This window comes from Poecilia reticulata, linkage group LG20, assembly GCF_000633615.1.
Source record: "Poecilia reticulata strain Guanapo linkage group LG20, Guppy_female_1.0+MT, whole genome shotgun sequence".
Classification (NCBI taxonomy): Eukaryota; Metazoa; Chordata; class Actinopteri; order Cyprinodontiformes; family Poeciliidae; genus Poecilia; species Poecilia reticulata.
The window spans coordinates 25,740,504-25,764,101 of NC_024350.1; the positions used below are offsets into that span (position 1 = coordinate 25,740,504).

The 23,598-nt window shown below is 40.0% G+C and overlaps 3 protein-coding genes and 1 long non-coding RNA gene across 5 annotated transcripts in view; 1 reads left to right on the forward strand and 3 right to left on the reverse strand.

Moving 5' to 3' along the window:
* eif5a (eukaryotic translation initiation factor 5A) overlaps positions 1-3,407 on the reverse strand; it is a 6,899-nt gene extending 3,492 nt beyond the window's left edge. Inside the window, exons 1-3 of one of the 2 annotated variants that reach the window (XM_008396908.2) lie at positions 3,272-3,336; positions 1,345-1,532; positions 1,083-1,187 (exon numbers count right to left, since the gene is read on the reverse strand). In XM_008396908.2, coding sequence (XP_008395130.1) covers positions 1,083-1,187; positions 1,345-1,512 — 273 coding nt within the window. In that variant the 5' untranslated portion in view covers positions 1,513-1,532; positions 3,272-3,336. Of the gene's footprint in view, positions 1-1,082; positions 1,188-1,344; positions 1,533-3,271; positions 3,337-3,381 lie in introns of those variants that run through there. The other variant, XM_008396907.2, reaches the window with a different exon arrangement.
* A 152-nt stretch (positions 3,408-3,559) lies between these two features.
* LOC108165693 (uncharacterized) lies at positions 3,560-8,058 on the forward strand. The gene is made up of 2 exons (XR_001776017.1): positions 3,560-3,699; positions 5,943-8,058. It is a non-coding gene; the product is annotated as an uncharacterized LOC108165693 (long non-coding RNA).
* Positions 8,059-8,326: 268 nt separating this feature from the next.
* LOC103457029 (traf2 and NCK-interacting protein kinase-like) lies at positions 8,327-12,340 on the reverse strand. Its single transcript, XM_017301823.1, has 3 exons — positions 11,155-12,340; positions 9,957-10,096; positions 8,327-9,326 (listed from the first exon to the last, which is right to left on the reverse strand). The coding sequence occupies exons 1-3, from the start codon at positions 11,258-11,260 to the stop codon at positions 9,243-9,245; spliced, it is 330 nt and encodes a 109-aa protein (XP_017157312.1). The 5' UTR covers positions 11,261-12,340; the 3' UTR covers positions 8,327-9,242.
* Positions 12,341-16,861: 4,521 nt separating this feature from the next.
* Positions 16,862-23,598, reverse strand: part of LOC103457030 (TRAF2 and NCK-interacting protein kinase-like) — a 62,542-nt gene continuing 55,805 nt past the window's right edge. The window contains exons 25-32 of the mRNA XM_017301788.1: positions 23,222-23,398; positions 23,008-23,151; positions 21,928-22,062; positions 21,699-21,799; positions 20,967-21,116; positions 19,690-19,849; positions 18,492-18,631; positions 16,862-17,861 (exon numbers count right to left, since the gene is read on the reverse strand). Of these exons, the coding sequence (XP_017157277.1) occupies positions 17,778-17,861; positions 18,492-18,631; positions 19,690-19,849; positions 20,967-21,116; positions 21,699-21,799; positions 21,928-22,062; positions 23,008-23,151; positions 23,222-23,398 (1,091 nt within the window). The 3' untranslated portion in view covers positions 16,862-17,777. The remainder of the gene's footprint in view (positions 17,862-18,491; positions 18,632-19,689; positions 19,850-20,966; positions 21,117-21,698; positions 21,800-21,927; positions 22,063-23,007; positions 23,152-23,221; positions 23,399-23,598) is intronic.

Genomic DNA, 23,598 nt, shown 5'->3' on the forward strand with positions numbered 1-23,598 from the left:
AGCTGCTATTTAATGCATCAGGCTAACGCTAGCTGCTATTTAATGCATCAGGCTAACGCTAGCTGCTATTTAATGCATCAGGCTAACGCTAGCTGAACAGACATCGTCCCTCAGCTGATATAGATTCTTCACTCCTAAGTGGCAGAAAACCATTTTTACTTGTTGCACAGAATTCAGAAATTTGATTTAGCATTGTTTTAATATTGTTTTGCATCTTTAAGTCCACTTTAAACCCGTTTTTATTTTGTGTCTAATATTTTAAAGTATGGAGCACCGGGCCACTTTCCATCATGTCATATTTATAATTGTGTGTTTTTATCAAGAGACATTCACATTTTGTACATTTTTGTAGCTTTTTCTCTTATCCAACAGTTCAGTGTTTTGTTTTTATCTACATTTATATTCCGAGTATATTTTCCAGCTGCTGTTGGACAGAAATGTCCCCATTATGGGACAATAAAGGACGTTTCTGTTCCAGGTTTCCTGCTGTAACCGGATCCAACTCATCATATAAAGATGATTGTGCTGGTCTGTTAAATAATCTTATTTTGTCCTAAACTAGTGTCTCTAACCTGATCTAAAGTCCAAACCAGATGTTTTAAAAACAACCAGAAACTAAACTTCCAGCAATAAAAATAAAATATTCAGTAGGTCCAGAAAAGACGAGCAGATTGTTTCATCCTGGATCCAAAAGGCTCCAGATGAAACATCATATGTTCAAACTAATTTAATCAAATTAAAGCACCTCAAACCGATTACTGATAAAAATAACCTGCTTGTTTTTATTATGTGCTTATATTAATAATAAAACTCGCTTTCAGATCCAACTGTAAAAATCCGGCAGTAAAATCTAAAACCTTCCAACATTCCTGAATTAATTTTGTTTCTACTTTTAGTATTTAAACTAAAATGGTTGCCAGAAATTCAGGACCAGCTTTTAGCAACAGTTTCAGTTCATCAAGACAATTAGCTGCAGTATTAATTCACTGCAATGCGAATCTGATTAAATTAATTTGACGCTTTCCCCTTCAGAAACTATAAATCAGAGCCAGGTTCTGATCTCAGCCCAACATCCTGGTCACCTGATAGTCTGTCCTCTTGATGGCGGGAACATCCATGTTGTGGGTGGAGGGGCACATATCTTCATACTTCTTGTTGGTGAAGATGTCGATACCAACCAGGTTAACCTGCAGGAACAAACAAAGACGTGAAAACTTCTGGTCCCAAAAGCCAGTCAGAGGAGAAGCGGACATTTAAATTATAAATCTGAGGACAGAAAATGTACCCAGCCAGATTTGAGCCTTTGAATGGTTAAAGCTTGGAGGAACTGGGTCAGAACCGTACCTTGGCATGTCCGTGCTTGCCGGTCTTGGAGGTGGACATCTCCACGATTTTGCAGGGACGTCCCTTCAGCACCACGTAGCCGTTCTTACGCAGGGCGGAGCACTGCATGGGGTAGGTGGCGGAGGCGCCAGACTCACCAGTCGTGAAGTCAAGATCGGGATCTGCCATGGTGCGATGGGTCTGGGGCGCTGCGAGGGAAGACATCATCAACACCTGGCCAGGTGAACACTGGGCACGACTCAGGTGAGTTAAAGGTTTCATAAACCAAGAGCAGAAACAACTGATTGATGAAAACCAATAACAGATTTATTTATAGTCTTACTGGATCAGAAAAGCTGTAAAAATTACAGAAATTGTTTCCCAGGTAATTTCTAGCGAAGTGATAAATCTGAAACGTCGACGACTCAAATACAAATTAAAGTTCATATGCAGCAAAGATGATCTGTACTGATGCACCAGGTGTCCATTTAACGTTAGTGATCCTGTTTTCATCATCTGGAGCCGGATGATGGGTATTTAACAGAACCAGTTCTCACCAGCTGGAAGGATAAACTGCATCGTTCTGAAACCTCCACATCCGTTTCAGTCATTTTCAGAACCAGATGTTTCATCCTGTGATCCTGGAGGATAAACCTTAACGCTGACATGAGCCTCAGCCAAGAAACTAAATATTCATGTTAAAAACTGCAGCTAAACCAATTCATGATTTCAATCTAAATATCTATTTTATAGATCAGTTTGATTTTTGTTTATGCAAATACAACTTTTATGTAATTTCAGCTCTAATGCAGGTCCTGAAACTTTAATAAAATTCAGATTTTATAGAAGCTGAATATAAAATCTGATATATAACCAATAACTAATTTATTAAAGTTTGTATTGATGCATCTTCATTCAGACCTAAATGAATCCATTCAAACTCAACCTGACATACTTCACTGTTTACAAACCCTAAATATTTACGCCAACATTTTAAAACTAGAAACTATGGTTACCGTCACGTTTAGCAATTATGTAATTACCCGTTCCTGCATTTTAAAGTCACTATTTAAAGAGTTAGCTGACAAATTAGCTTTTATTGCTGCCTTTGCAGCAAAACCAACTCATCAGCTCAGGAATGCAGATGCGTTTTTAGGACTAAATGTTTAAAATCCGTTGTTTTCCAGCCAGATGAAGCGGGTCTGCATGAACAGCAGCCATAAATCCGCAGCGTCCGTGAAACGTGGAGGCTGGACAGGCTAACCGGCTAAACACGAGGCAGGGCTGCTGTGTCATCCGCCGCTGCTCCAGAGGGGTCCGGGTCAATTACAGCTGCAGAAATGCGTTTTCCAGAGTAAAAAAAATATAGGAGTAAATTTGAAATAAATTAGGAATAAGTCTCTCCAGGGGATTAGCGGGATAATTTAGGAAAGTAGCGCAGCTAGCTTGGCCTTCTGGTAACAACACCGACATGTACCGTTATTTTATAACGATGGATTTTCCACTAAAATGCGATGCGTTTAGTGACGCTAACTTTAGCTGTATCTTGTTATTGTGTAAAAAAAAACAAAAAAAACTTCGTTTAAAACCCAATAAAACAAACTCTTCGTCACTCGTTACAACGGCTGTTATTTAAATAAGTGAGCTAACGCAAAGCTAACAGCTGCTACCAATGCTAACCGAAGCGAGCTGCGAAATAAAGACTCCGAATCACTTCAGGTTCGACGGCAGCTCGGGGTTCGGCTTTTATTATGGCCTCCACGAACAACACCTGGCCGCTGCGAGACGGCGTGGAAGGCTGGAAAACACGGCCGACGTGACACCGAGCGCCTCGCCACCGAAGGCCGCATGTCCCTTTGATTCAGCCCCGGACACCCACACCCTGCCCCACCGCCCCGACTGGAATCCACCGGCAAAACAAAGCAGCTACTCCGACGGCTTCGCTTACCGGGAGGAAACTACTTCCCTGCCTTTAAATCCGCTCTGAGGTGAGCTAAAAACGGATAAAGTTTTCCGTTTATTCCCTGAAGGAAGAAACACGCGCCATGCCGCACTTACCTTCCGAGCAAAAAGAGGACCGAGAGTGCGCATGCGCGGCCAACTTGACTGCAGCATCCGCGGAGGAAGCGGGGAGGAGGGGGGCGTTTATGTGTTCGGGCTGGCAGAAAGGGTTGCCAGGTTTGTTCGAGGCGACCCTGATTCAGGAAGGGAGAAAGGCCGAGTCTGTCTGAGGAGAACTGGCAACCCGTCAGCTCACCGATATGCTGTGGTTCCGGAGGAACCTACATACAGGCACGGATAAAAACAGCTAACTACCCAAAAAGACTGGTCCAAAATGACCGGAAGTCAGAACACGCGTAGACTAGTGATTGGAAGGTAAACACTTTGATTTGTAAGGAGTCGGCACATGCAGAACGGACATGCTCTATAATTTAGTCAGTAAAACAGGCGAACATTTATGGAGAGCCATTACTTATTTAAGCTCTCGATTTACCGGTCGATCTACGTTCCCACCCTCATCTATGGTCATGAGCTTTGGGTCATGAACGAGATCACGGATACAAGCGGCCGAAATGGGTTTCCTCCTCCGCAGGGTGCCCGGGCTCTCCCTTAGAGAGAGAAGCTCGGTCATCCGGGAGGGACTCAGAGTAGAGCCGCTGCTCCTCCACGTCGAGAGGAGCCAGTTGAGGCTCGGGCATCTGGTCAGGATGCCTCCTGGACGCCTCCCTGGTGAGGAGTTCAGGTCCCACAGGGAGGAGGGAAGACCCAGGACACGCTGGAGGGATTACGTCTCTCGGCTGRCCTGGGAACGCCTTGGGGTTCCTGGAGGARCTGGAAGARGYGGCTGGGGAGAGGGAAGTCTGGGCCTCCCTTCTGAAGCTGCTGCCCCCGCGACCCGACCCCGGATAAGCGGAAGAAAATGGATGGATGGATGGATGGCATTACTTATTTATTTATTTATTCATTTATTTGTTTCACCCATTTATTTATTTAATTTTGGCTGAAATGGCTCTCCATAAACATTACCAACAGGATTGGACTTAGCCTTTTGCTTTGTTGGGATTTATGTGATAAATCAACATAAAGTAAATACTTGTAAAGTAGAAGGAAAATTATAATGTTTTTTTTTTAAGTTTACAACTAAACTGTAAACTTTTACAGTTTAGCTGTTAAACTGAATTAAAGTATCATGAATTAAGTAATTCATAAAATCATCAGTGGCAGAATTATTGGAACCCTCAACAATTAATACGCAACAAATGCAGAAAAATCTTTTGGTATTTAAGTTTTATTTGTGGATGTATTTAGCCGTTAATTTACATCACGTTTCTTCTCAGTGGTAGAAACGTGATGACGCAGGTGGTGCGTTCCAGTTGTTGTCGAAACTCGGAAATTCCAACTTCCCAGTTAGAAATTTGTATTCCAACTTTGCGTTTCAATATGGCCGCTCCTTGCATTTCAACCTGAAGTTAACTCGGGTTGAAATGTTTAATTTACAGGGCAGAGTTAGAAAATGTCTAAAGAAAACAGCTCTTCACCTAAACTAGAAGCATGCTAGTATCACTGATAAGTAACTATAAATTATTTACTTACTGACTGGTTGAGATTGATGTCGGGGGGGAAAAACATTCTCATTCCTACCATCACAAAAATAAACATATGGAGTGCTGAACTTTGACTTTAACTGGAACTGTGAGCTTTGGTCAGATGAGACTAAAACCTCGTTCCACGGGTCAGTACAAAGTTTGGTATAATGTCTTATGGTCCGACGTTTTACAAATGATTTTAAAAAGTGGCTTTTATTTCAATCGTCCCTTCTGTATGTTGAACAACAGAGTATTAAGGTTTGGCTGCAAGAATTTCTGTTTAATTCTTAGAATAAAACAATAATATTAGCAGAATAAAGACGTGATTTTACCTGGTAAAATTATGAGGAAAAAAACCTGGATAATTATTTTTTATTTTTCATGTTGGAGAACTCATAAAATTACCACTTCGTTCTCCTAATATGGCAACTTTTTCTGGTAATATTAACACTTTATTCTTGTAAAAAAAAAAAAGTTTTAGCCTGACCTTTGACCTGAATTCAAAGTCCAAATTAATAGAAGCTGGAAAACGTGCTGGTCAACCAAGATGGCCGCCGGGCGCACTGACATCACTCTAACTATGGAAACCAAAGGAGCGATTTGGTGGAAATACGCATAAATTTCCAAAAATTAAATCTTTAAAACCCAAAAACTTGATTAGTTGATAAAAGTAGAAACTTTGAACCGCTGAACCTCTCATGGCTAGCTAAGCTAGGTTGGTGGAATCAACTAACTCAAGCGCTCTTCAGTTGCCTAGCAACAACTTGCTGGGTAACAAACATTTTCAAGTCCCCCTAGGCCCCCCTCCACTTCGGTTACCTAGCAACAACCTATTGAGTAACTTCGGCAGCAGCAGTTTCTGGTTTCACCGCCGGTCCTCATAAGGGCTCAAAAATAAAAAGCAGTGTTACGTAAAAACTGCGGATAAAAGAGGAAATGTCACTTCACCAGTCTGGAAGTATTTAAGATATTTAAAACAAAAAAGCAAATCAGTAATTATCTGAACATGAGGCCCTTTTTCTGCCCCAGCAGGTTGTTCCTGTGGAGGTTTGTGTGAAGAAGGAAGCGGCTCTGGGTTTCTGCTGTACAAGGAGAGGACATTTATTGTAGGTTTCCAAACATCACAGATGTGCGTCGTCTTCCGACTGATTCAGGCGAGGTGAAAACATTCGCTCACATGCATGTCACACACCTGTGCACACACCTGCACGCCCAGACACACAGTCCAGTTCACAGTCTTGATACAAAAAATTGAAATACAAATAATACCACGATAAAAACATTGTATTTTTTTTTTTAGAAATTCTTACAGTATTCGCTATGTTCTCTATTCTGTAGAAAGACAACTAAGCTTCGATAAGTGAACATTATTTATGTCCTCTAAAAGGATCAGTAAGATATTATCATCATGTAAATTATTACAGTATAAATATCTTTTAATCTATTGATTCTTTGCCTCCTGCTCTTTATTCACAGGTTGACGATCAACTCCAACATCCTGCACATTTTAAAGGCCTCAGCTGGCCTCAGTCTGCGTCCGTTTGTCACATCCTTTAAGATCTTTGAACAATTAAAAGGAAATAAAGTAAGAGATGAAACAGTTTTCTCTCATAATCCCAGCGTTTACAGTCAAAATTACCCACCTGCTTGGTTTTTACAAACCTAAGTTAGTAATAAATGTCACCAAGTCGTATAATTCTCCAGTGTACAATCTTTACTGTTATTCAACTAAAAAAAACACAAAATGCTAACATTTTCAGGGTTTTGTCCACCTTCTATTGTAAAACCAACAAGTGTTAGATCTCAAACCTGAAATTCATAACAAGTGAAGACGCTTCAACATGTATGTCTTCATGCAAACTAAATAAACAGCCATGAATGAACGAAATTAAACTCATTTAGTTCCTGGAAGTGCTCAGAAAAATCTCCCAGGTTACAATGACTGAAAGAGGGACGAAATAAAAACAAATCTCATAAAACCCTTTTTGTTTTTGTCTGCTTTTAAACAGCCTGTGAGTATTTACAAAAGTGGAGAACAAGCAGAAAATAAAAAGTGGTTTTAACACAAGGCAGGAGAAATAACACCTTCCAGAAGTTTGCAGCTATTCTACGGACGAGTTCTTCCAGTGAGAAAAGACGTGAAGATTTCTGTTACTGTGCTGCTGCTGCAGCAGCAATAGTACAATATCTACAAGCTTCCTTCTCCTGTCAGGAACCAAACAGCTGCAGCAGCTGCTGCAGGCCGTCTGCAGCGGCGGGTCAAACCTCTGGCTCCTCCCTCTGACAGTCGTTGCTTGTTTGAAGGGTTATTGGTGTTTCTGGGAGGAGGCAGACGTCCAGCAGCATCACTCGAAGCGAGTGTTCACACTGTGAGCATCTAGCGGAGCGACGGACCACAGCTGGTGTTTCACCTCCTGCTGAGGCCTTTTCAGTCGTTTCTGTGCTGCATCATGATAAAAACCACGGGAAGTAATCTGCTGTTTGTCAAGAAACCACTAAAAGAAACAGAAAGCTTGTTTGGGAGGATTATTTTTAACTATTTGGCAGCTAATTTTGTTGTGTTTTTATATATGTACACAAAACATATTCAAAAATGAAGTTAATAAGAAAAGTATGGCTCAATAATGCAACAAGGCAGTGCTTGAAACTGTGCTAGCAAATAACAAAGCTTTTGGAAAACCGTTTATTTACCTCCTTATTCAGGTACTAGCTTCTTTAGAAGTTAAAATTTTATTTTTAGAATCAACTTAATTTGCTTCAAGAGAGAAAACAAGCAATAAAAGATGATGATATATCAGAAACTGTCATGAAATGTTGATAGTTTGTATTTATTTCTGATGTTTTTAAGCCGCCATGCTGAGCTTTGATGCTGCAGCTAGCAAGACACATCACACTCTTTGTGTTTTATATTTTATGATTATTTATCCATTTTACTTACTCTGATCTGAGTTCCAGTAATAAACTTAATATTTTCATTATTTTCCAGCTGGGAAGTCAGTGTACTGTTAAAGTCTACAGTTTATTTTGAGTTTGTCTCGTTAAATTTAGTGCGGCGGCGTTAAGATGACGAGCATTGAAAGGGCAACGTTGATCATTTCTTCAGTGAACTGTGCTCTGACTTTATATTCACATGTTTTAGCTGCAAAACTGCAAAACACAAAAACTTACAAAGTCATTTTGTCCAGTTCTTAGTGTAAATATCTTGGTAAACTTGAAATAAGACAAAACTAACTTACAAGTGACTTTTCAGAATAAAGTAGAAGCTGATAATTTATTAATATTAATGAAAAAGTTGTAGTTGGTAAATTATTTCACTTATGGGGAAAATGTCATGTTATAAGTGAAATAATCTGTCAGTGGAACTTAAACGTTTTAAAGAATATTAAGGAATTATATTAATTAAAAAGTTGCTATTTCTTTCTGAAAGTTTACTAAGATATTTACACTAGAAACTAGACAAAATTACTTGGTAAGATTTTGTGTTTTTGCAGATTAATCTGTCAGATTGAGAATTTGCTGCAGGTTTTATATATATAATCATCGATGGCTGAAACAGTGAAATGTTGCGACGTTCTTTTTGTGTAAAGGTCAAAGATTTCCCGTCACTGTCCCTTTAAGATTGTCAGATTTGATCAGGCGCCCAGAATCCGAATCATTTCTTATTCTGGTGCGTTTTGTTTGTTGCTTCTTCTTCAAGTTGTGCATTTTTACTCCTAAAAGTGAAACAAAAAGGATTTTCACACCCAGCAGCCTCTGTGTGTTTCTGTTCTCACATGTGACAGAATCTAATAAAACAGAAATAATAAATCCTCCTGGCTTTGTGAGATGAAAACAATCTTAACATTGTGTGCATGTATGATCTCATCCTCAGGCGTTTTGTTTGTCTAATGCTACTTTGCTAACTAAACTACAGCCGTGGGGTTTTGCTGCAGCAGGCAGGCCTGTGCACTCGCAGTGTGAACACCCTGGATGAAAGTCACTGATGTGCTACACAAAGAGCTTCCCCACTCAAAGGCTACTGGTCAGATCCTTAAAGGCTCCAGATCCACCCTCAGTCCGGCCCAGCAGGCCAAAGCGCCGACCTTGTGGGGTCACCTTCGCTCTGCAGGCAGTCACACCAACCACAGGACCTGCAGCGCCCCCTACAGCGTGAGGATGTCTAAGTAGGGACGCTCTGCTGTGGGTTAGCACCTGCTCCAGATGTGCAGTCCAGTCAGCAGCTTGTTGTCGTCGTCGTCCACGAGTACACACACACATATAAACACGCACAAACACCGTCCTCCATCGTCCCTCCGGCGAAGGGGCGTGGCTCCCAGCGGGGGGCGGGGCAGGTTACCAGTTCATCATGGAGCTTCTGTTCAGGGTCATGAAGAAAACCTGACTGCTGCCTCCAGAGCGGACCGAGGCGAAGAAAACCTGCAGAGACCGAGGAAAACTTCAAAACCCGACAGCAGGAGGAAACCAAACATGAAACGGTTCTGAGTGTCAGTTTATAAACCTGGAAGAGTTTATGAGCGTTTGATTGGTCAGCTAGAAAAGTTCTACTTCAGCTCAGTAAATTTACCATTTAAAGGGGACCCATTATTATTATTATATCAATAATAATATTGTTATTATTGTTATTATAATAATAACAATAATTATAACATTATTATAATATTATTATTGTTATTATTATCATCATTATTATTATTATTGTTGTTATTAATATTATTATTGTTATTATTATCATCATTATTATCATTATTATTATTAATATCATTATTATGATGATTATTATTGTTATTATTGTTGTTGTCAATATTAATATTATTGTTGTTATTAATATTATTATTGTTGTTATTATTAATATTTCCTGATAAGTTATTCATAGTTAAATTTAAGTTCTAACAAAGTATTAAATAAGAAGTGAAAAAAGTAAAAGATTGGTAAGAATCAATCTATTGAGAGTCAAATTAATTGATTTATTGATTTCATTAAAATAGATTTCTTTCTAGTTTTGCTAGCATATAAATTACGCTAAATCTGAGCTGGTTTCAGACTCACTTTGTCGTTTCTCTCCGTCAAGAACTTGAGGCGCTGAGCTCGTTTGTGCATGAAAACGCCGTCGAGGTGTCCCGTCTCCACCGAGCGGATCTCGATGGCCTTCTCGCCCCAGCCCATGATCTGGTTGGAGTGGATGTAGGCTGCAGGGACAGCAGGACCAAATATACATAAATATAAATATGTATCTAAATACACCAACATGGAGACAGAAACCCAAAACAGTCACTGCCAGAGCTTCTCTCTGTCGGACTGATCAGATCAGAGGCTCGGTTTGAACTGAATGGATCATGATTTCATATCTGATCAACACGACATGAACTGAATCCTTCCAGCTCTGGCAGGACAACAATCCGTCCAGTCAGAACCAGAAGCCTGATGCGACATCTAGAAGGTATTTATAATCCTGAGGAATGTGGAGCGACTTGGTTGCTTTGGGTGGAGTCGTATCTTAACAACACCGCCCTGTCAGGACGCGACTCTGCAGAAGAACAGCAGGTTCAGCTTGAAATGCGACTTCCTCAGTTAGAAAACGTCCGTCGTTCCCTGAAGCCGTCTAAAGCAGACGATTTTAAGAAAATCTAGAAAGTTTCACCTCGTGTTTAAAACAAAATCTACAACTTTTAATTTCTTCATTGCAAACTGAAATATTCTTAAAACATTTGGTTAACACACATCTTTGTTTCTCCTGCTTCCAACACTTTTTGTGCAGGAAAATAACCTGCACATCAACCTAAACACCCCATCCCCATTGTGAAGCATGGTGGAGGCAGCATCATGCCACAGCATGCCAGGCCAGAGGTGAAGATGGATGGAGCTAAACCCAGAATGATCCTGGAGGAAAAGCTGCTGGAGGTTCAGCAGGACAACCAGCATGAGGTATAATGGGATGTTTAAATCAGTAAAACTTTCCTAACTTCAGACATAAATCATCAAGTTCCCAGTTAGCACTGGGAGCGCTGGGAGCAGGAAAATTATCTGTCTCATTCCATGCTGTCATAACATGATGACAGATTCAACAAATAAGTAAAAAAATTACGTACTGCAGCTTTAAGGAGGAACGATCAAGTAAGTACTGTGGCAGTATTTTAGACAGAATCTGTGTCTCTAACAGATTCTCTGTTAGAGACACATGAAGGATTGCAGCTCATTATAAATCATGAAACATGTTTGTTTCTATGTCTGGTGACCTTTGACATACCGACGGATGTGGGCATCTCGCCCCACTGCAGCACCACGTCTTTGGTGATTCGGCCGTAGGTGTTGACGTAGACGCCCTCGTCCTCGTAGCACAGCAGCATCTCCATGCCATCCGTCTTGGGCAGGACCACGATGGCGTGCGGGGTCACCTGACCCTGGATCTGTGAGGCAGCAGAGACGGGATGACAAGGGGGGGTGGAGAGAGAGGCGGCTCGCCATGGAAACGGACACAGCGTGACTCAACAGCGCCAAAAGGCGATGAGAGGCGGTTGCTATGGTCACCGTCTCCCTTTTCTCCTCATCCGTCTCTGACTGAAACACCGCCAGGGTCAGAGGAGGACACCGACTCAACTGGCTTAATGGTCTCATTATGTTCTTGCTGATGCCGTTTTTAACTTAATGAAGCAAAAGTCTTGAGTGAAGCAGCTGATCAATCGCTCTGGCTTCAGATGTTTCCTGTTTTTTATTTATTTTTGTCCAAAATCCATAAAATATGCATCATTCTTAAGTTGTAGTCCAAGTTTTCACCAAGTAACTTAATAATAATCATTTTGTTGGAGCTAAAATAATAAACAGTGTTATCTTTGGGGTTTTAGAGAGTATACAAATCTAGCTTAAAATTGGCTTTTGGTTAATTTCTTCAGCTTATGAGCCTTTTTATCTTATGACTTATGAAAAAGAGTTAGGGGATTACCAGCCTGAAAATGGTAATAGAAAATCAACACAATCAAAATGTAAAGCAAAACTGGGGAAATGCTGATGACCAGCTTGAAAACTAGTTTTTTAGGGTTTGTTTCTAGAGCTGCTGGACATCTAAAACATGAAACTTTGAGCTCCAGCTCCTTCAGATTGGATGGAGAGCTTCTGTAAACATCTATTTTCACAGACCAACCCTTCACACAGCAGCAGTCTATTGATATTTAATCACTCAACAGACTTTGTTTGCTAACTGGACGACTTCTGAAGCTAACTTCTTGAGGTTTATTTTATTACTGGGGATAGTAAAACAAATGTATAATTTCCCTCCCACTACTTGTGTTGATCTTTTACATAAAATCTCAAAACATTAAAAAGTTGTGCAAGGAGCTGTTTTGTTTGGGGGACAAGTCCTTATAATGTAGGTAAATACATCTGTCCCCACATCATACAAATACCAGAGTACACACACACACACGCGCGCGCACGAACACACACACACACACACACACACACACACACACACACACACACACACACACACACACACACACACACACACACACACACACACCTCCATCGTCGTTCCTTCGCTCTTCTTCCCTCGTCGTTACCGATTTGCTCCGTCAGGAAATCAGTTCATCACTTTAGACTTTCGCTTCTCGTTCAGCAGAAAAACGTTCATGTTGCTGAACGGTTTGGAGGGCAGGGGGATATTTTTAAAACTAATTATAGATATTTCTGCAAATCTCCCAGATAAAAATAAACAATAAAAATGAYGAAGCTCAGCATCTGATCCAGAACTTTGCCGTTTCTTAACTCAAACGATGTTTTCAGCCTCAGACTGAAGGNGGCTGGGGAGAGGGAAGTCTGGGCCTCCCTTCTGAAGCTGCTGCCCCCGCGACCCGACCCCGGATAAGCGGAAGAAAATGGATGGATGGATGGATGGCATTACTTATTTATTTATTTATTCATTTATTTGTTTCACCCATTTATTTATTTAATTTTGGCTGAAATGGCTCTCCATAAACATTACCAACAGGATTGGACTTAGCCTTTTGCTTTGTTGGGATTTATGTGATAAATCAACATAAAGTAAATACTTGTAAAGTAGAAGGAAAATTATAATGTTTTTTTTTTAAGTTTACAACTAAACTGTAAACTTTTACAGTTTAGCTGTTAAACTGAATTAAAGTATCATGAATTAAGTAATTCATAAAATCATCAGTGGCAGAATTATTGGAACCCTCAACAATTAATACGCAACAAATGCAGAAAAATCTTTTGGTATTTAAGTTTTATTTGTGGATGTATTTAGCCGTTAATTTACATCACGTTTCTTCTCAGTGGTAGAAACGTGATGACGCAGGTGGTGCGTTCCAGTTGTTGTCGAAACTCGGAAATTCCAACTTCCCAGTTAGAAATTTGTATTCCAACTTTGCGTTTCAATATGGCCGCTCCTTGCATTTCAACCTGAAGTTAACTCGGGTTGAAATGTTTAATTTACAGGGCAGAGTTAGAAAATGTCTAAAGAAAACAGCTCTTCACCTAAACTAGAAGCATGCTAGTATCACTGATAAGTAACTATAAATTATTTACTTACTGACTGGTTGAGATTGATGTCGGGGGGGAAAAACATTCTCATTCCTACCATCACAAAAATAAACATATGGAGTGCTGAACTTTGACTTTAACTGGAACTGTGAGCTTTGGTCAGATGAGACTAAAACCTCGTTCCACGGGTCAGTACAAAGTTTGGTATAATGTCTTATGGTCCGACGTTTTACAAATGATTTTAAAAAGTGGCTTTTATTTCAATCGTCCCTTCTGTATGTTGAACAACAGAGTATTAAGGTTTGGCTGCAAGAATTTCTGTTTAATTCTTAGAATAAAACAATAATATTAGCAGAATAAAGACGTGATTTTACCTGGTAAAATTATGAGGAAAAAAACCTGGATAATTATTTTTTATTTTTCATGTTGGAGAACTCATAAAATTACCACTTCGTTCTCCTAATATGGCAACTTTTTCTGGTAATATTAACACTTTATTCTTGTAAAAAAAAAAAAGTTTTAGCCTGACCTTTGACCTGAATTCAAAGTCCAAATTAATAGAAGCTGGAAAACGTGCTGGTCAACCAAGATGGCCGCCGGGCGCACTGACATCACTCTAACTATGGAAACCAAAGGAGCGATTTGGTGGAAATACGCATAAATTTCCAAAAATTAAATCTTTAAAACCCAAAAACTTGATTAGTTGATAAAAGTAGAAACTTTGAACCGCTGAACCTCTCATGGCTAGCTAAGCTAGGTTGGTGGAATCAACTAACTCAAGCGCTCTTCAGTTGCCTAGCAACAACTTGCTGGGTAACAAACATTTTCAAGTCCCCCTAGGCCCCCCTCCACTTCGGTTACCTAGCAACAACCTATTGAGTAACTTCGGCAGCAGCAGTTTCTGGTTTCACCGCCGGTCCTCATAAGGGCTCAAAAATAAAAAGCAGTGTTACGTAAAAACTGCGGATAAAAGAGGAAATGTCACTTCACCAGTCTGGAAGTATTTAAGATATTTAAAACAAAAAAGCAAATCAGTAATTATCTGAACATGAGGCCCTTTTTCTGCCCCAGCAGGTTGTTCCTGTGGAGGTTTGTGTGAAGAAGGAAGCGGCTCTGGGTTTCTGCTGTACAAGGAGAGGACATTTATTGTAGGTTTCCAAACATCACAGATGTGCGTCGTCTTCCGACTGATTCAGGCGAGGTGAAAACATTCGCTCACATGCATGTCACACACCTGTGCACACACCTGCACGCCCAGACACACAGTCCAGTTCACAGTCTTGATACAAAAAATTGAAATACAAATAATACCACGATAAAAACATTGTATTTTTTTTTTTAGAAATTCTTACAGTATTCGCTATGTTCTCTATTCTGTAGAAAGACAACTAAGCTTCGATAAGTGAACATTATTTATGTCCTCTAAAAGGATCAGTAAGATATTATCATCATGTAAATTATTACAGTATAAATATCTTTTAATCTATTGATTCTTTGCCTCCTGCTCTTTATTCACAGGTTGACGATCAACTCCAACATCCTGCACATTTTAAAGGCCTCAGCTGGCCTCAGTCTGCGTCCGTTTGTCACATCCTTTAAGATCTTTGAACAATTAAAAGGAAATAAAGTAAGAGATGAAACAGTTTTCTCTCATAATCCCAGCGTTTACAGTCAAAATTACCCACCTGCTTGGTTTTTACAAACCTAAGTTAGTAATAAATGTCACCAAGTCGTATAATTCTCCAGTGTACAATCTTTACTGTTATTCAACTAAAAAAAACACAAAATGCTAACATTTTCAGGGTTTTGTCCACCTTCTATTGTAAAACCAACAAGTGTTAGATCTCAAACCTGAAATTCATAACAAGTGAAGACGCTTCAACATGTATGTCTTCATGCAAACTAAATAAACAGCCATGAATGAACGAAATTAAACTCATTTAGTTCCTGGAAGTGCTCAGAAAAATCTCCCAGGTTACAATGACTGAAAGAGGGACGAAATAAAAACAAATCTCATAAAACCCTTTTTGTTTTTGTCTGCTTTTAAACAGCCTGTGAGTATTTACAAAAGTGGAGAACAAGCAGAAAATAAAAAGTGGTTTTAACACAAGGCAGGAGAAATAACACCTTCCAGAAGTTTGCAGCTATTCTACGGACGAGTTCTTCCAGTGAGAAAAGACGTGAAGATTTCTGTTACTGTGCTGCTGCTGCAGCAGCAATAGTACAATATCTACAAGCTTCCTTCTCCTGTCAGGAACCAAACAGCTGCAGCAGCTGCTGCAGGCCGTCTGCAGCGGCGGGTCAAACCTCTGGCTCCTCCCTCTGACAGTCGTTGCTTGTTTGAAGGGTTATTGGTGTTTCTGGGAGGAGGCAGACGTCCAGCAGCATCACTCGAAGCGAGTGTTCACACTGTGAGCATCTAGCGGAGCGACGGACCACAGCTGGTGTTTCACCTCCTGCTGAGGCCTTTTCAGTCGTTTCTGTGCTGCATCATGATAAAAACCACGGGAAGTAATCTGCTGTTTGTCAAGAAACCACTAAAAGAAACAGAAAGCTTGTTTGGGAGGATTATTTTTAACTATTTGGCAGCTAATTTTGTTGTGTTTTTATATATGTACACAAAACATATTCAAAAATGAAGTTAATAAGAAAAGTATGGCTCAATAATGCAACAAGGCAGTGCTTGAAACTGTGCTAGCAAATAACAAAGCTTTTGGAAAACCGTTTATTTACCTCCTTATTCAGGTACTAGCTTCTTTAGAAGTTAAAATTTTATTTTTAGAATCAACTTAATTTGCTTCAAGAGAGAAAACAAGCAATAAAAGATGATGATATATCAGAAACTGTCATGAAATGTTGATAGTTTGTATTTATTTCTGATGTTTTTAAGCCGCCATGCTGAGCTTTGATGCTGCAGCTAGCAAGACACATCACACTCTTTGTGTTTTATATTTTATGATTATTTATCCATTTTACTTACTCTGATCTGAGTTCCAGTAATAAACTTAATATTTTCATTATTTTCCAGCTGGGAAGTCAGTGTACTGTTAAAGTCTACAGTTTATTTTGAGTTTGTCTCGTTAAATTTAGTGCGGCGGCGTTAAGATGACGAGCATTGAAAGGGCAACGTTGATCATTTCTTCAGTGAACTGTGCTCTGACTTTATATTCACATGTTTTAGCTGCAAAACTGCAAAACACAAAAACTTACAAAGTCATTTTGTCCAGTTCTTAGTGTAAATATCTTGGTAAACTTGAAATAAGACAAAACTAACTTACAAGTGACTTTTCAGAATAAAGTAGAAGCTGATAATTTATTAATATTAATGAAAAAGTTGTAGTTGGTAAATTATTTCACTTATGGGGAAAATGTCATGTTATAAGTGAAATAATCTGTCAGTGGAACTTAAACGTTTTAAAGAATATTAAGGAATTATATTAATTAAAAAGTTGCTATTTCTTTCTGAAAGTTTACTAAGATATTTACACTAGAAACTAGACAAAATTACTTGGTAAGATTTTGTGTTTTTGCAGATTAATCTGTCAGATTGAGAATTTGCTGCAGGTTTTATATATATAATCATCGATGGCTGAAACAGTGAAATGTTGCGACGTTCTTTTTGTGTAAAGGTCAAAGATTTCCCGTCACTGTCCCTTTAAGATTGTCAGATTTGATCAGGCGCCCAGAATCCGAATCATTTCTTATTCTGGTGCGTTTTGTTTGTTGCTTCTTCTTCAAGTTGTGCATTTTTACTCCTAAAAGTGAAACAAAAAGGATTTTCACACCCAGCAGCCTCTGTGTGTTTCTGTTCTCACATGTGACAGAATCTAATAAAACAGAAATAATAAATCCTCCTGGCTTTGTGAGATGAAAACAATCTTAACATTGTGTGCATGTATGATCTCATCCTCAGGCGTTTTGTTTGTCTAATGCTACTTTGCTAACTAAACTACAGCCGTGGGGTTTTGCTGCAGCAGGCAGGCCTGTGCACTCGCAGTGTGAACACCCTGGATGAAAGTCACTGATGTGCTACACAAAGAGCTTCCCCACTCAAAGGCTACTGGTCAGATCCTTAAAGGCTCCAGATCCACCCTCAGTCCGGCCCAGCAGGCCAAAGCGCCGACCTTGTGGGGTCACCTTCGCTCTGCAGGCAGTCACACCAACCACAGGACCTGCAGCGCCCCCTACAGCGTGAGGATGTCTAAGTAGGGACGCTCTGCTGTGGGTTAGCACCTGCTCCAGATGTGCAGTCCAGTCAGCAGCTTGTTGTCGTCGTCGTCCACGAGTACACACACACATATAAACACGCACAAACACCGTCCTCCATCGTCCCTCCGGCGAAGGGGCGTGGCTCCCAGCGGGGGGCGGGGCAGGTTACCAGTTCATCATGGAGCTTCTGTTCAGGGTCATGAAGAAAACCTGACTGCTGCCTCCAGAGCGGACCGAGGCGAAGAAAACCTGCAGAGACCGAGGAAAACTTCAAAACCCGACAGCAGGAGGAAACCAAACATGAAACGGTTCTGAGTGTCAGTTTATAAACCTGGAAGAGTTTATGAGCGTTTGATTGGTCAGCTAGAAAAGTTCTACTTCAGCTCAGTAAATTTACCATTTAAAGGGGACCCATTATTATTATTATATCAATAATAATATTGTTATTATTGTTATTATAATAATAACAATAATTATAACATTATTATAATATTATTATTGTTATTATTATCATCATTATTATTATTATTGTTGTTATTAATATTATTATTGTTATTATTATCATCATTATTATCATTATTATTATTAATATCATTATTATGATGATTATTATTGTTATTATTGTTGTTGTCAATATTAATATTATTGTTGTTATTAATATTATTATTGTTGTTATTATTAATATTTCCTGATAAGTTATTCATAGTTAAATTTAAGTTCTAACAAAGTATTAAATAAGAAGTGAAAAAAGTAAAAGATTGGTAAGAATCAATCTATTGAGAGTCAAATTAATTGATTTATTGATTTCATTAAAATAGATTTCTTTCTAGTTTTGCTAGCATATAAATTACGCTAAATCTGAGCTGGTTTCAGACTCACTTTGTCGTTTCTCTCCGTCAAGAACTTGAGGCGCTGAGCTCGTTTGTGCATGAAAACGCCGTCGAGGTGTCCCGTCTCCACCGAGCGGATCTCGATGGCCTTCTCGCCCCAGCCCATGATCTGGTTGGAGTGGATGTAGGCTGCAGGGACAGCAGGACCAAATATACATAAATATAAATATGTATCTAAATACACCAACATGGAGACAGAAACCCAAAACAGTCACTGCCAGAGCTTCTCTCTGTCGGACTGATCAGATCAGAGGCTCGGTTTGAACTGAATGGATCATGATTTCATATCTGATCAACACGACATGAACTGAATCCTTCCAGCTCTGGCAGGACAACAATCCGTCCAGTCAGAACCAGAAGCCTGATGCGACATCTAGAAGGTATTTATAATCCTGAGGAATGTGGAGCGACTTGGTTGCTTTGGGTGGAGTCGTATCTTAACAACACCGCCCTGTCAGGACGCGACTCTGCAGAAGAACAGCAGGTTCAGCTTGAAATGCGACTTCCTCAGTTAGAAAACGTCCGTCGTTCCCTGAAGCCGTCTAAAGCAGACGATTTTAAGAAAATCTAGAAAGTTTCACCTCGTGTTTAAAACAAAATCTACAACTTTTAATTTCTTCATTGCAAACTGAAATATTCTTAAAACATTTGGTTAACACACATCTTTGTTTCTCCTGCTTCCAACACTTTTTGTGCAGGAAAATAACCTGCACATCAACCTAAACACCCCATCCCCATTGTGAAGCATGGTGGAGGCAGCATCATGCCACAGCATGCCAGGCCAGAGGTGAAGATGGATGGAGCTAAACCCAGAATGATCCTGGAGGAAAAGCTGCTGGAGGTTCAGCAGGACAACCAGCATGAGGTATAATGGGATGTTTAAATCAGTAAAACTTTCCTAACTTCAGACATAAATCATCAAGTTCCCAGTTAGCACTGGGAGCGCTGGGAGCAGGAAAATTATCTGTCTCATTCCATGCTGTCATAACATGATGACAGATTCAACAAATAAGTAAAAAAATTACGTACTGCAGCTTTAAGGAGGAACGATCAAGTAAGTACTGTGGCAGTATTTTAGACAGAATCTGTGTCTCTAACAGATTCTCTGTTAGAGACACATGAAGGATTGCAGCTCATTATAAATCATGAAACATGTTTGTTTCTATGTCTGGTGACCTTTGACATACCGACGGATGTGGGCATCTCGCCCCACTGCAGCACCACGTCTTTGGTGATTCGGCCGTAGGTGTTGACGTAGACGCCCTCGTCCTCGTAGCACAGCAGCATCTCCATGCCATCCGTCTTGGGCAGGACCACGATGGCGTGCGGGGTCACCTGACCCTGGATCTGTGAGGCAGCAGAGACGGGATGACAAGGGGGGGTGGAGAGAGAGGCGGCTCGCCATGGAAACGGACACAGCGTGACTCAACAGCGCCAAAAGGCGATGAGAGGCGGTTGCTATGGTCACCGTCTCCCTTTTCTCCTCATCCGTCTCTGACTGAAACACCGCCAGGGTCAGAGGAGGACACCGACTCAACTGGCTTAATGGTCTCATTATGTTCTTGCTGATGCCGTTTTTAACTTAATGAAGCAAAAGTCTTGAGTGAAGCAGCTGATCAATCGCTCTGGCTTCAGATGTTTCCTGTTTTTTATTTATTTTTGTCCAAAATCCATAAAATATGCATCATTCTTAAGTTGTAGTCCAAGTTTTCACCAAGTAACTTAATAATAATCATTTTGTTGGAGCTAAAATAATAAACAGTGTTATCTTTGGGGTTTTAGAGAGTATACAAATCTAGCTTAAAATTGGCTTTTGGTTAATTTCTTCAGCTTATGAGCCTTTTTATCTTATGACTTATGAAAAAGAGTTAGGGGATTACCAGCCTGAAAATGGTAATAGAAAATCAACACAATCAAAATGTAAAGCAAAACTGGGGAAATGCTGATGACCAGCTTGAAAACTAGTTTTTTAGGGTTTGTTTCTAGAGCTGCTGGACATCTAAAACATGAAACTTTGAGCTCCAGCTCCTTCAGATTGGATGGAGAGCTTCTGTAAACATCTATTTTCACAGACCAACCCTTCACACAGCAGCAGTCTATTGATATTTAATCACTCAACAGACTTTGTTTGCTAACTGGACGACTTCTGAAGCTAACTTCTTGAGGTTTATTTTATTACTGGGGATAGTAAAACAAATGTATAATTTCCCTCCCACTACTTGTGTTGATCTTTTACATAAAATCTCAAAACATTAAAAAGTTGTGCAAGGAGCTGTTTTGTTTGGGGGACAAGTCCTTATAATGTAGGTAAATACATCTGTCCCCACATCATACAAATACCAGAGTACACACACACACACGAAGCACCACGCACACACACACACACACACACACACACACACACACACACACACACACACACACACACACACACACACACACACACACTATCTCCGCCACTTACATGTGAGGGGATGTAGATGTCATAAGGGTTTCCAGAATCCACATCGATCACATGGAAACCTACAGTGGAGCCATAGATAACCTTTAACCTCTGGCCCTCCTCCACAGTTAAATCCACCAGCAGGGGGCGATGTTGCAGATCGGTGAAAGACTGACAGGAAGAGAGGAGAGTGAGTGATTAAAAAAGTGCCACAGTTGCCTGTTGGTCTGAGTATTCGTAGCATTCTTCTGTAAATGTAAATTCTCAGTATGAATAGAAAAAAATGATAATAAATTGTAAATTTAGTCCATTAGCTTTAGCCATTGGGGCCAAAAACATTAAGCTTATTATACATATGAAATTTAGATTTTTATTAAAATTACCTGACCTTTTTCTCTTTTTCATTATTATTTTAGTTAATATTTTAATCAAACAAACAATGTAATCTAATTTCTGTAGAGAAAGCATATGTAAATAATTGTAGGTTTAAAACGAGAAAACACAAAAAGCAAACAATATGTTACATTTTTCAAGCTGATCGTCTTTCTCAAAAAGAAAAAAAGTTTTTCTTCTCAGCAGGAATAGCAGGATATGGGTCACACTTGTTTTATTTCTGCACCCCTATCTGCTTGTTTTCATTCTCTAAATATTTATTTTTAGCATTGAAATTCTGAATTTTACCAAATATTTCTGTATCTTCTCATCACAAATATAAATCCTTGTTTTGCTGATCCTCCCAGCTTCTGTTTTTACCTTAAAGGCCATAAATTTATGGTAAGGTTTTGGTGCCCAGGCGTAGATTTCCACTGAGTTTTTCAGAGCGATCACCAGGAATTTAATCCTCTCGTATTTCACTGCAGGAAAATATTTTAAAAAACACGTTAGACAAGAAGAAAATAATAAATTGGTTCTTTTAAAGTAATTTTAAATGAAAACCTAACTGGGATTGTGTTGTTACTGTGTTTCTACGCTGACAACGTACCGACTTTGTAATGCACGCAGCCCTCCAGCTCCCCCACTGTGATCCAGCCCTGCTTCTTCTCCACCTCCGGGTCGTTGTGTAATATCCTGTTCCTCAGCCAGGACAGGTAGTAAACCCGCAGCTTGTTCTTCTTCCCTGCACAACCAGAAATTACAGCTTTATTTTCGACTTACCTAAGATTTAGAAATGTAGACGTGTTTTGAGGTTTTATTTATACTGTATACCAAGAGCAGTCCTGGCAAAGCCTTCAATGTAGCAACAGGCAGGGTGTTTCCCAGGTAGGACTGATGTGGGCAAGTTAAGACCTGATGAATTCACCAGTTAGTCTCTAAAGTAGTCGATTAGAATCCACCTGACTGCTGCAGTCCTTTAAAAGGAACCTGCTGTAAAAATTTCATATTTTTCAAACTGTTTTACTTCCATTTGCTTCTAAAAACACTTAAGAAAAACACCCAGTTGTTTTTTTTAGCAATAAGCTAATGTTTTTTGGTGTCTGGAAAATGAGCAGTTTCGAAAACCTTTCTAATGTAACGTCAGGAATCAGCAGGCATGTCCCCTCACCTAGCAGGTAGGTAACAAGCCAACTCGTTTCCTAGCAACCCCAGCCTGTTGCCTAGCAACCCAAGCGGACCTCCAGGACTTTCAGTCAGTTGGTTTTATCGCTGTACAATGGTTGCTGGAAAAGACAAGTGTTTGTTGTTGACTTGCCATTCACAATCCATTTGCTGCTTTCTTGTTGGTTGTGGAGGAGGCTCTACTAATGCTTTTCAAAGATGTACGGTTGCATAATTGTGCATCTGTTTGCAGCCATTTTCATGTGCAACTATGAATGTTGAGTGGGGGGCGTGGCCAGCAGCAGCAGCAGCTAAAACAGCTCGAAGTAGGCAGAACTGACCAGACTGATCTCAGCTAAGAGTCATTTTTTAATGAACATGTTTTGTATAGACCACAGATCTGTCCTGTTCGAGGAATATGTCACCTTTAAACAATAAAATAAAGACTTTAATCTGAGAGTCCCATTTAACTGCTTTGGTTGGCTGAAACCCTTTAAGGACGTTAGACATCAAACGTCAGATTAACCTGAGATGGTGACCAGGACGTTGAGTCCCTCCAGGACGTCCATCTGCTGGAAGCGCCTTCGGTTAATCAGGTTGTAAACTTTTCCCTGGCCGCTTCGGTCCAGCAGCATCAGGCCGTTTTCTGTCCCCACCAGCAGATTCACTCCTGCAGAAAAAAACTTTTTATTTCCTGCAGAAACATTTTGGTTCCTGTGCGGCGTCCGCCGGCGTCTCACCCCACAGGGCAGCGCAGAGGATCTCAGAGTTGAAGCGCTTCTTGTACTTCCTGATCTCGGGCGTGTCGCTGTGCGGCCGGATGTTCGTCGGGTTCACGTTGACCACGGAGATCTTCCGGGCCTCGTTGAGCCTCGCCTGCTCCTGCTCCTGTTTCAGCAGCTCATCGGCAAACAGCGCTGCAGAAAAAACTCAAATTAACCTGAAGAAAACAGATCTGCTTTATACACACATTTACATTTTTAAAATACCGATAAATATATTTATATAAAACAATGATGGTTGTTTCTTTTAGGCTTCTTAGCTTCTCTTATGTATGTTTTTATGGCTAAAATGTAAAGCGCTAATTTACAGATGTTGAATGACGTTCAACATAGTA

Coding starts and splice junctions, on each gene's coding strand:
- LOC103457029 (XM_017301823.1), bottom strand. CDS start 11,260: ATGGAGATGCTGCTGTGCTACGAGGACGAGGGCGTCTACGTCAACACC. Junction 10,097..11,154: donor CGAGATGCCCACATCCGTCG/GTATGTCAAAGG, acceptor CTGTCCCTGCAG/CCTACATCCACTCCAACCAG. Junction 9,327..9,956: donor TGACGGAGAGAAACGACAAA/GTGAGTCTGAAA, acceptor CGGTCTCTGCAG/GTTTTCTTCGCCTCGGTCCG.